Genomic DNA, 12,866 nt, shown 5'->3' with positions numbered 1-12,866 from the left:
GAAAATGAATGCAAAAGTAGAACAAAGATTAGAAAGAGAGCTGGTTTAGTTTCTGTCCCAGAAGTATAGAAATTAGTGATTGAATGAGACATATCTAGGAAAGAAGCATAGAGTTAAGTGATGACTAAAAAGGAACATTTTGCTGGTTCAAGAATTTTAAATGTTTATCTTATGTTTTTATTATAGATACAAATATTTTACACTTAGGTACAGTTTGAGGAGGTTTTATTAATCCATGAACATGTACAGAGTAGAGTTAATCTGGGTAGATTGTAGCTCTGTTTGGGGAAAGAGAACCTAAGGCATGCAAACAGAAAGGAGTCATAGTTTAGAAACCTGAAGAGTAAAGAATGAGAAAGGTGATCATTTTTATGAGTTGTTTTATGGATGACACTTCCTAGCTCCAGAAACCTTTAGCTACCTGAATTTAAGGATCATATAGTAAACCTGAAAATTAGTGTAATAAACTCTTACAGTAACTTCTAAATGGAAATAATCTTTCTGCTTAATGATTTCTAAATCCAGATTTCTTTTCATTTTAATCCAGATAAGAAAGAAGAAAAACGAAGACACTCAAGGTCAAGATCACGTTCTAGGAGGAGGAGGACTCCCTCATCTTCTAGGCACAGGTAATTAGGTTGATTGCTGTTTGGTAGTAAGTTCTTCCTTAGACAAAGACAATTTCCCTATGTCACACCTGCTGTTAACCTAATTAGCTCATGGTTACAGTGGTTTTGATAACTACTGCTATTTGTAGATTATGTGAATTACTATTCACAGGTATATAAATAGAGAGAAGATGGTAGATATTTTAAAATCCAAAAAAATCTAGAGGTAGGAAGAAGCCACTGGGATTTGAGCACTGAAATGATTAGTACTTTGGGAAGGACACTATCCTTGAAACTTTTGACTTGAATTCTAGTTCTGACATTTTACTAGACTCCTAACTTGGAACATGGAGGGTTGTTATGCAACCTTAGCTTACCCATCTAAAGCTTGAATATTTGCAGATGACGTGTTTTGAGATTGCTCTTTGTATTACTGGATAAACTACATGATGGTAACTATTATTCTTTATCCTACCTATAGTAAGACTCTGCAGGGTAAAAGGACCAGTGTATTCTTTCTCACATGACATACTTGTGTATATTTGTAAGGATCTTTCTAGACCAGTGACTCTCAATCTTGGTGATATTAGGACCTCTATACTCATAAAAAATATAAGAGCTCCAATGAGCTTTTGTTTATGTGGCTTACAGCATCATTGTTGGCCATAGTAAAATTTGAAACCATCGTTTGAAATAATAATGAATATTGAAACCCATTCGTATTAACTTAGCTTTGAAACAAAGCTTTTCCCCCCAAAATTAAAAAGAATGGCTTAGTTTACATCTTAACAGCTTTGCAGATTCTTTAACATTTAGCTAAATAAAAGATGTATAGGATTCTGCATTCTGCTTATTGTAGTATATTTTGGTTAATATGTATAGAAAATCTGACTTTACACAAATATATCGTGAGAAGAGGGAAAAGTAATTTCTTACTCTGGGTAATTGGGAGTAGTATTCGGGTAATTGGGAGTAGTATTCTTTGATACAATACCAAAACTTGTAAAATCTGTTGATCTTTATTATACTTTGAGTGGATCTCTTCACCAGGCATTCTTTTGTACAGTTATGCATTGTTTGGAAAATAACTGATTGATTGCATTATGCAAGTTTTCAAATGTTGACACTTTTTTACACAGTCTCAAAAGATGACTTGGTGATATCACCATACATCTTACCAGTAAACCCTTTTAAAATCTTAGGAAGCTGTCAGATTCACAATGGTGGGTTTAAGTTTTCCAAAGTTTAATTTTCTTCTGAAAGCTCAGATTTTATTATTGGCAACAAATTTTTTTCCTTGAAATGATAATTCATTTTTCATGAAAGTGTCTACCAGATACCCAAGTCTGAACAACAATGGTTTGTCAGTTCTTTCAAGTAAAGATGTTTCATGGCAAAAGCAATTAGGTAAGCTCACACTTGTCACACAAGTGTCTTCCTTGACAGTCGCTGAACTTAAAAATATCAGAAATGATTTATGCATACTGCCTATTTCATTGCAGAGAATGTTGCTGAAGGGACCAGATTTAACATTTCTAGTCAATAATGATACTACTTTAATAGCACTCACGGAACTAGATTTAATAAAATTAAAAGTTTTTACTGGCTCTATCAAAGATGATGTTGGTGAAATGGTCAGGATTTTCACTACAAAATCTTCACTACAAATGCCAATGAAAATACAGTAAATAGCAGGTTCAGTTGCCACTGTCTTGATTTGTAGTAAGGAGATGCTTTTGCACCATTGGTGCAAATGTCAAAGTGGCAAAGGAAGTATTACCTTGTTACGATTCTGGTGGGGTGGGGGGAATTGACCTTATAGCTCCCATAGCATTGTTAAGTCATTTCTTAGACTGTCCCTTAGTCCGTTTGACTGCTATAACAGGATACCATAGATTGGATGGCTTGAAAACAATAGAAATTTACTTCTCACAGTTCTGGAGGCTGGGAAGTTCAAGATCAAGGTGTCAGAAAATTTTCTGTCTGGCGAGGACCTACTTCCTCATTTATATTGATAGTTTGCTATATCTTCACTGTGTTCTCACATAGAAGGATGGACCAGGGGTGGGGTATCTCTTGAGTTGTTTTTATTTTAATAATTTTATTTATTTATTTTTGAGTGTGCTGGGTTTTCATTGCTGTGCAGACTTATAGCTAGTTGCGGTGAGTGGGGCTACTCTGTAGTTATGGTGTGTGGGCTTCTCATTGCAGTGGTTTTTCTTGCTATGGAGCACAAGCTCTAGACGCTCAGGCTTCAGTAGTCATGGCACATGAGCTCAGTAGCAGTGGCTCCAGTCTCTAGAGCACAGGCGCAGAAGTTATGGCTCATGGGCTTAGCTGCTCCATGGCATGTGTGATATTCATGGACCAGGGATGGAACCCATGTGTCCTGCATTGGCAGGTGAATTCTTTACCACTGAGCCCGCTACCAGAGAAGCCCCTTCTTGAGATGTCTTTCATTCATAAACGCATTCATCCTATTCATGAAAGCTGGGTCTTCATAACCTGATCACCCCAAAGGCTCCTACCTCATAACATTATCATGTTGGGTATTTGGTTTCCTCTGAGAATTTTGGAGGACGCAAAGTTTCAGTCTGTAGCAGAATGTTACACGGTGGTTCTCTCTGGTGTGTGTGTGTCATCCACCTTCATCCCAGCCCATTTCATGCTTAAAAGATTTTGTCTTTCAAAAAACCCAAATCTAGAACATCTGAGGGTTCCATTGAACCTTTAGAAGTTCCCTGTTGCCTTAATGTATGTACAGTGTTTTTTAGCCATAGTGCTATTGCATACTTCACAGATTATACTATAGTGTAAACATAACTTGTAGTGTACTGGGAAACCACAGATTCATTGTGACATACTATTACTATGATATCCAGTTTATTGCAGTGGTCTGGGAGCAAACTCGGTGTCTCTGAGCTGTGCCTATAACTTAGAATACTAACTTTGCAGTACAAGTGCTTTCATGGCTTTGTTTAATACTTAGACTTAAAAAGGAGAACTTAACATCTTTTGTATATAGGAGTTACATGCTAAGGCTTTCAAATATTAATTTTAATTAAGACCATGAGAGAAAAGTCCTTTGGAACACTTGTAGTAAACACATCATAGCAGAAAGATAGTTATTATAAATTGTAGTATTTTAACATATAAAATGACTCTTACTTTTAATATGCTTTTTACTTATATATAAATAATAATTAATAATAAATAATAATAATTGTTGTTTAATTGTTCAGTTGTATGCAACTCTCTGTGACCCCATGGATTGCAGCACACAAGCTTTCCCTGTCCTTCACTATCTCCCAGAGTTTGCTCAGACACTTGTCCATTGAGTCGGTGGTGCCATCCAACCATCTATCTCATCTCATCCTCTGTCGGCCCTTTCTCGTCCTCCCCTCAATCTTTGCCAGCCTCAGGGTCTTTTCCAATGAGTCAGCTCTTCTCATCAGATGGCAAAAGTATTGAAGTTCCAGCATCAGTCCTTCCAGTGAATATTCAGGGTTGATTTCCTTTGGGACTGACTAGTTTGATCTCCGTGCAGTCCAAGGGACTCTTAAGAGTCTTGTCCAGCACCACAGTTCAAAAGCATTAATTCTTTGACATTTCACCTTCTTTATGATCCAACTCTCACATGCATACATGTCTACAGTAAAAACCATAGCTTTGACTATGCGGACTTTGTCAGTGAAGTGATGTCTCTGCTTTTGAAAACGCTGTCTGAAAAAGTGAAAGTGAAGTTGCACAGTCGTGTCCGACTCTTTGTGACCCCATGAACTGTAGCCTACCAGGCTCCTTCCGTCCATGGAATTTTCCAGGCAAGGATACTGGAATGGGTTGCCATTTCCTTCTCCAGGGGAAGCTTCCCGACCCAGGAATCGAACCCGGGTCTCCCACATTGTAGACAGATGCTTTTAACCATCTGAGCCACCAGAGAAAGTCAATGGTTTGTCATTGCTTTTCTTCCAAGGAACAAGTGCCTTTAAATTTCATGGCTCCAGTCACTGTCCACAGTGATTTTGGAGCTCAAGAAAATAAAATCTGCCACTGTTTCCACATTTTCCCCATCTATTTGCCATGAAGTGATGATACCAGATGCCATGATCTTCGTTTTATTGAGTTTTAAGCCAGCTTTTTCACTCTCCTCATGCACCTTCATCAAGAGGCTCTTTAGTTTCTCTTCACTTTCTGCCGGTAGGGTGGTATCACCTGTGAATCTGAGGTTGTTGATACTTCTGGCAATCTTGATTCCAGCTTGTGAGTCATCTAACCCAGCATGAAGTACTCTGCACATAAGTTAAATAAGCAGGGTGACAGTATACAGCCTTAATGTGTTACTTACCCAGTTTTCAGCCAGTCTGTTGTTCCATGTCCATTTCTAACTGTTCTTTCTTGACCTACATACAGGTATCTTGGGAAGCAAGGTGATCTGGTATTCCCATCTCTTTAAGAATTTTCCACAGTTTGTTGTGATCCATACAGTCAGAGGCTTTAGCGTAGTCAATGAGGCAGAATTAGTAATTTTTCTGAAATTCCTTTGCTTTTTCTATGATCCTACGGATGTTGGCCATTTGATCTCTTGTTCCTGTGCCTTTTCTAAATCCAGCTTGTACATCTGGAATTCCTTGGTTCATGTACTGTTGAAGCCTGGCTTGAAGGATTGTGAGCATTACCTTGCTAACTTGTGAAGTGAGCACAGTTGTACATTATTATGAACATTTTTTGACATTGCCCTTCTTTGGGATTGGAATGAAAACTGACCTTTTCCAGTCCTGTGACCGACAATTGCTGAGTTTTCCAAATTTGCTCACATATTGAGTGCAGCACTTTGACAGCAGTATCTTTTATGATTTGAAATATCTCAGCTGGGATTCCATCACCTCCGCTAGCTTTGTTGTATAAAATATAGAATAATCTCTATGTTTCTCTAATTTTTAAAAGTTTATATGAACTGAATGTTGAAGTGACTGCAGTGCAGTGCTGTTGAAAAATAACTGTTCCAGGACCTTATAGTAAACTGATAGATGTAATATTTCTGGCTTATTAGATTTTTAAAATATTAATTTAGAAGGAAATGTGAGAATGCATTCATAATTTTTTATAGCCATTTTTTATACATTAGAGGTAAGATAAATGTTACATGGTTTTGCTAAAATGATTGTTTAATTTTTTTAAAAGCCAGATTTCTCAAAAGATGAACACTTGCTAATGCAAACAGCATCGATTTTGGTTTTCCATAATTTCTTTTTTTTAATTCTTCATAAGAAAGTGATGGTTCTGATATTTTAGAGGGTCAGTGTTTCACTCAAAATACATTAGTAGTACCTTTCATTATACAGTATAGTAGTTGTTGCTCAAGGATATAGTTGGTGAATAAGGTAGACATATATACCGCTATCCTTATGGAGCTTAAAGAAAGGTAGGTAAGCATTACGTGAAAATTTCCTGGGATATAGACATGTTATTGAGAGGGATTGTTTAGTTTCAAATATGGTCAAAAATAAGTAATGTACAAAATATAGTTACTGAATTTGATGAGACGTTACTCCTAATGTGTTTCGAAACAGCTGTTCTAGAGAATGATGGCAACACTACGGTAGCACAGCAATAAGAGAAGTCAGTATTTAATTTATATGTCTACACTAAGGTGCTGAGCTGGATTTTATAATTTTGCTTAAATTACAACTATTCTATGATGTAGGTGCTGTTTGTTTTTTTTTTTTGCTGAAGTAATAGGCTCAGGTTAAATAATGAATACTTTTATTAACTGACTTTAAAAGGGAGATTTGAACACAAATCTTTTGCATTACTAAAATGTCTATCCTTTAGCACCCTCAAAATAATGAAAGCAAAAAGTTTAAATTGTGTTTGAAGTTTTCCATGGAAAGAGGTTGAATGGTTCACTAAAAGTTAAATGACCAGGTCTAAGCAAAGAACTGCCATTTGCTTTCAGTTTTTCTTAAAATAGGGAAAAGGATCAATAACAGCATCAAAAGGTTATTTGCACTTAACCTTTCAGAGAAAACATGGGGAGTGAAGGTGATAATGCAGTAAGCACAGAGAAACATGTCTTACATGGCAGGAAGGAGATGATCATACAATATTGAGGACACATGAGAGTAAAAAGGGCATTTTATACTGAATTGTATATATATCTGTATCTGGCCTGCATTACTTGTATTTCTCTTAAACTGGAAATTAAAGAAGAGGAATGTATATCAGAGAACAGCAATTAGAAATCATAGAAACCAATACAGTATGTGGTTTCCTTTTGAAATACTGAAGTGGGTTACTATGCCCATTCTCCAGGGATCTTCCCACCTCTTAAGCCTCCTGCTTTGGCAGGTGAGTTCTTTACCACTAGAGCCTCCTGGCAAGCCCAAAATGGGAATAATAATAGTATTTACTGTTACTAGGTTTATTATGAAAGTAAATGAGTAAATATTGGTAAAGCATGTAATGGGCATAAGTAAGTATTTGATAAGTAGTAAATGGATTTAACTTGTTAATAGTGAGGAATAAAATTAGGTACATTCTAAAATGCTGTGTAATTATGAAGTGATGCAAATGAGTCATTTTTTATTTTCCTTCATTTTCTAGTAATAATTTTAAGTTTGGAGTTGTAGTTGCAGTGGGCAAAGTAGGATTGGTTTGACAGGTTGAACAAAAGATTAAAAGGTGAGGAATTCCAGGTGTTAAAAGGTATTTTCTAACTTCTGGGATATCAGATGTTGTGTGAAATAAATAATGGCAAGAAATTACCCTCAGTTACTGATAGCTAGCCAACATGTCTGAATCTTTGGTCCTACACTTACATGAAATAATCAGAAGAAGAGCTAGTCTTTTTAGGTTTATATACATATGTCTGCTTCCTTTTACTTTATAAGGCGGTCAAGAAGCAGATCCAGAAGGCGATCACATTCTAAGTCAAGGAGTAGACGACGATCCAAAAGTCCAAGACGGAGAAGATCTCATTCCAGAGAGAGGGGTAGAAGGTCAAGGAGCACGTCAAAAAACAGGTACAGTAGAAAACTAGTAACAATGAGTGAGTAAAATTTCTCTGTAGTAAGAATTCTTAGTCGTTTCTACTACCTTTTTTCATTTCATCTTTTCCATTCAGCCACTGGTAAGAATTTTGTGTTCCCAGCAACTTCTTGATATGCCAGAGTTTTCGGCACACAATCATACCTTCTTAATTCTTCTTTATATATCTCATCATGAGCAGCTTTTAAGTATGAATTAGCTGTATTCCTGACAGTGAACCATACTTAAGAGTCTAATCCCGTGATTTGGAGGCCAGTAAAGAATTAAAGTGAGGATTCGCTAAAAACCAAAACATCCACACCTTAACATTGTATTTTGACTTAAACATTCATTCAATAATTTATTTTTCATACAGGGCCAAACCCTTTGAAATTAGTAGGCCTAGTTTTGAATAATAGATACAAAATCACTTTCTTTTTGTTTAAACCACCTTTAAAAGTATCAAGAACTCTGTTACTTGAAAGTGCTTAGATTTAAACTATTATCTCTTTATAAAATATTTGCCTTAATTTTGTAGAAACAGCCCTATATTTTATTCTTTACCCATTTATGTATTTAATTATGTGATTAAAAGTAGTAAGAATCACAGCAAAAAACAACAATTTTTTTTTTTCCCCAGAATTTATTCTTGGTAAGCATATAACTCAACTTGGGACTTGGATTTTGTGATAGCTTTACTGCATACTCAGCCTCTGATGAGACTTCTAATCATGTTTAGAGCTAGTCATCTCTTAATTCAGCCAAACAAGCTTACTTAATGAACCATCTCTTACACAAAGAGCAATTAGGCATTCCTTCCCTTGAGGAACTTTATTTATACTAGGGGAAAAATTAATGTAATTACCAAGGAAGGGCCATTGTTAGGGATGTTGGAAGAGATTTATTGAGAGGTGACTTGAGTATTAAATTCTGATAGATTTGAGTGGACTCAGGAGCATGATTTCCAGTAGAGAATACTTACAGTAAGGTTAGCATGAATTCTTGAAATGCGGAGTGTGTTGGTGTAAAAGGACCAGGAAATGAGGTCAGGACAGCTGAGACAGATGACACATAAAAGGCTTTATGGTTCACACTAGGGAGTTTACAGCTGATCCTGAAGTCAATGGGAAGGAATTGCAAAGTGATAAGCAGAGAATTAATATTTTCAGATTTGTACTTTGAAAAATTTCTGATAAAGGGGTATAATATGAATTTGTAAAAAACATGACTGGGACCACTTAAGGGACCATTTAGAGTTGAGGTATGCTTGTAGTACCAGTCCATTATGATTTTTTTTCCTAATAGTATTGAATAGCCCAGAATATATAATAGCAGGGCCACAGTTAGAAGGTTGGCTTCATTCATGATAGATGTTTACATCAGGTGTGTGCTTTGAAAGAATAAAAGTTTTTATCAGAATAACATATCTTAAGAATGAACTTCCATTTCATTGTACTTTTGTTTTTAATTTGTATATATATATATTTTCTATTAACTGAATCTTCTAACACATTAATAAATTGTTCATTTATTAGAGATAAAAAGAAAGAAGACAAAGAAAAGAAACGTTCCAAAACGCCACCAAAAAGTTATAGCACAGCCAGACGTTCCAGAAGTGCTAGCAGGTAGGGTGGCATTATGAATTCTTGGCATTGTTTTTGAAACTTTGTTTGCAAAGACTTATAAGGCTATGAACATGAAATGTTTTCCAGTACAGAACTACATACTTTAATGGTGAAGTTTTCTAAAGGCAATCAGTGAAGAATAAGTTTCCAATTAATACTTTATGGTATAGAGTTCATTTACAATAACATGGAATTCAACAGAAGTCAGTTTTTATGTTTGCTCTATGCATTTCATATCCTAATTTGAACTGTTCGTGAGTTTTTTTTTCTCCCAAGCATTTGATGGCTAAAGTATACTGCATTATCACATTAGATTCATTTTATTACATGTTAATACTTAAAATAGTTTTTTTTCCTTACGTAATGGTTTGTTGATAAAATAATTGGAGGCAAGGCAAGTTCTAGTTTGTGTCATTCTTAGAGTAGTTAACCTGCTATGGTGAAAATTTAGTGTTGTAAACTTTCAGAAAATGTATTTTTCATACTTAAACATGGCATTCATGTGATAGTAGAAAGAACTGGCCATACTCCATTTTCTTCCTATCTTGTTTACACATTTTACTACAGTGTTTGTTTTCTTAATCTTGATTATTTAAATTCACCTAAGGGCTCAAACTGTCTACAAAAATTAACTTAAAATGGATAAAACACTTAAACGTAAAAGAAAATGGATAAAACACTTAAACGTAAAAGCCAAAACTAAAAAGCGCTTAGAAAAAAACATGTAAGTAAACCTTCACAACCTGGCATTTGTCAGTGGTTCCCTACATATGACAAAAGTCATAAGCAACAAAGAAATAGCCAAGTTTGAGGATAATAAAAACTGAAGAGTTTTTGTTTCAAAGAACACTGTTAAAGACAGCCCTCAGAGTGCTAGAAAAATGTTTCCAATAATGGACTTCTACCTAGAATATAACAACTCAGTCATAGAAAAATTGTGCAGCTGCATTGGAAAAACAGGTTGGCAGTTCCTACAGAAATTAAATAAAAGAGCTCTTTAACACAGCAGTTTTGTTCCCAGTGATATGCCCAAGAGAAGCAAAAACATGTCTCCACAAAAACTTACACATGAATGTTCTTGGCAGCATTATTCATATCCAAGAAATCAACCAAATATCCACTTAACACGAGTAAACAAAGTTGTATACTCATACAATAGATTATTATTCATTTGTAAAAAGGAACCAAAGTAATGATAGTACAATATGTACATACTATATGTACAATGTGTACATGATAGTACAATATGAAAACATGCCATGTTACAGAAGCTAGTCACAGCAGACCATACATTGTATGATTTCATTCATATGAAATGGACAGAATGGATGAATCTATAAAGTAGATTAGTGGTTGGAGTATGATAGCTAAAGACATGGGGTCTCTTCGGGGTGTTGAAAATTGTCTTTTTAAAAAAAATTTTGTGTATATATAAAGAAAGTAAACCATATATAAGTGCTGAAGGAATACCAAAATAGGTCTAAGGCGGCAAAGGGGAATAAAAGATGAGAGGTGCAGTATGTATTCTATTACCTTAAAAACTGGAGGCATATATTATTTGTTTCTTTACTTAATGGACTTGCTCATAAGTGCCTTACTCTGCTTAATTATTTAATCATTCTTAATCATTTTTGGCTGCATTGGGTCTAAATTGCTGTGTACAGGCTCTCTTGGATCCAGCGAGCAGTAGCTACTCTAGTTGCTCTGTGTGGGCTTCTTATCTTGGAGAGCACAGGCTCTGGGGCACACAGGCTTCAGTAGTTACGGTGGCATGTGAACTCAAGTTCCATCGTTGTGGCACAAGGGCTCAGCTGCCCCGTGGCATGTGGAATTCTCCCAGACCAGGATTGAACCCATGTTCCTTGCATTGGCAGGCAGACTCCCAACCAGTGGACCACCAGGGAAATCCTGAATCATTCTTAAATTATGGCATATTCTATACATTTTTATTGAATACCTACCAACATGTTTGCAGCTGTCATACAGTCTATCATAGGTCACAGAAATATAACTTTTTAAAGCCCATCTTTTCTGAGGAATATGGAATATTTGTTATACAAAGAAGTATGAAAAAGTGTTAGGTATACAGCCCTGACAAGCTTAATAAACATTTGATGAAGGAAAAGTTCTGTGTAACGTTTCCAGGACAGGGGTCACAGACAACTTGTGGTTTTTTGTTCTTTAAAGCTTCATGTGGCTGCTGAAATGAAGACAAAGCATATTGGGCTTAATTTTTTAAATTTGTGTCTAAATCATATACTTTTTTCATTTAATCAGTTTTTTATTAAAGTTTACTATCCCCTTACAGTTATTACAGAATATTGACTATATTCCCCATGTTGCATAAGACATCCTTGAGTCTATTTTAAACTTAATAGTTGCTTATCATTAGGTGGGTTTTTAAGTATAGTTGTTATACAGTACAGCAATTCACAATTTTTAAAGACTATGCTCTGTTTATTGTTGTTATAAAATGTTGGCTATATACCTTGTGTTGTAAAGTATAAACTAGTAGCTTATTTTACACCTAATAGTTTGTGTCTCTTAATCCTCTACCCATGTAATGTCCCCTCCCTTTTCCTCTTCCCAGTGGTAACCACTAGTTTTCTCTCTGTATCTCTTGAGTCTGCTTTTTTGTTATTCAGATTACATGTGTAAGTTATATCCTACAGTATTTGTCTGTCTGTCTGACTTATTTCATTTCGCTTGAATGCCCTCCGTGTCCATCCATGTTGCTGCAAATGGCACAATTTCATTCTTTTTTATAGCTTACAAATAATCTGTTGTATAAATAGTAGCAATTTTCTTTATCCATTTCTTCTGTTGGTGAACACTTACAGAACTTCTCTATCTTGAGAATTATTAAGAAATGGTACTGTGAATATTGGGGTTACATTTCTACCAGCAGTGTACGAGGGTTCCCTTTTCTTTATACCCTCTCCAGCATTTATTATTTGTACACTTTTTGATGATGGCTGTTCTGACCACTGTGAGGTGATAGATAACTGATTGTAGTTTTGATTTGCATTTCTCTTAATAATTAGCAGTGTTGAGCATCTTCAGTTTTGGCCATCCATATGTCTTTTTTGGTGAAATGTCCTGTTTGGGTCTTCTGCCCATTTTTGATTCGTTCGTTTGTTTGATACTGAGCTGTATGAGCTATTTGTATATTTTGGGGATTAATGCCTTATCAGTCAAATTGTTTGAAAATATTTCTCCAGTTCTGTAGGTTGTCTGTTTTGTTTATGGTTCTTTTGCTGTGCAAAATCTCTAATTAGGTCCCATTTGTGTTTTTTGCTTTTATTTACTTTAAGAGATGAATCCAAAAAAAAAAAATTGCTATGATTTATGTCAGAGAATGTTCGACTTTTCTTTTCCTCCAGTTTTATAGTATCTGGTCTTACACTTAGGTCTTTAATCTACTTCATTTTTGGATATGGTATTAAAGAATGTTGTAATTGCTCTCCTTTACACACAGCTGGTTTTTCTAGCACCACTTATTGAAGAGGCTGTCTTTTCTCCATTGTATATTGTAGCCTCCTGACCATAAGTGTGTGCCTTTATTTCTGGACTCTTACCTGTTTCATTGGTTGATGTGTCTGTTTTT

The 12,866-nt window shown here is 35.4% G+C and overlaps 1 protein-coding gene across 4 annotated transcripts in view; it reads left to right on the top strand.

Moving 5' to 3' along the window:
• SRSF11 (serine and arginine rich splicing factor 11) overlaps positions 1-12,866 on the top strand; it is a 35,383-nt gene that overhangs the window by 19,100 nt on the left and 3,417 nt on the right. For all 4 annotated transcript variants that reach the window (XM_052637024.1, XM_052637023.1, XM_052637022.1 and 1 more), the window contains exons 7-9: positions 548-629; positions 7,499-7,630; positions 9,170-9,259. In XM_052637024.1, coding sequence (XP_052492984.1) covers positions 548-629; positions 7,499-7,630; positions 9,170-9,259 — 304 coding nt within the window. The remainder of the gene's footprint in view (positions 1-547; positions 630-7,498; positions 7,631-9,169; positions 9,260-12,866) is intronic.

Source organism: Budorcas taxicolor, chromosome 3, assembly GCF_023091745.1.
Source record: "Budorcas taxicolor isolate Tak-1 chromosome 3, Takin1.1, whole genome shotgun sequence".
Lineage (NCBI taxonomy): Eukaryota > Metazoa > Chordata > Mammalia > Artiodactyla > Bovidae > Budorcas > Budorcas taxicolor.
Note: the sequence above shows the minus strand (reverse complement) of the source record. Positions and strands in the feature narration are given on the sequence as shown.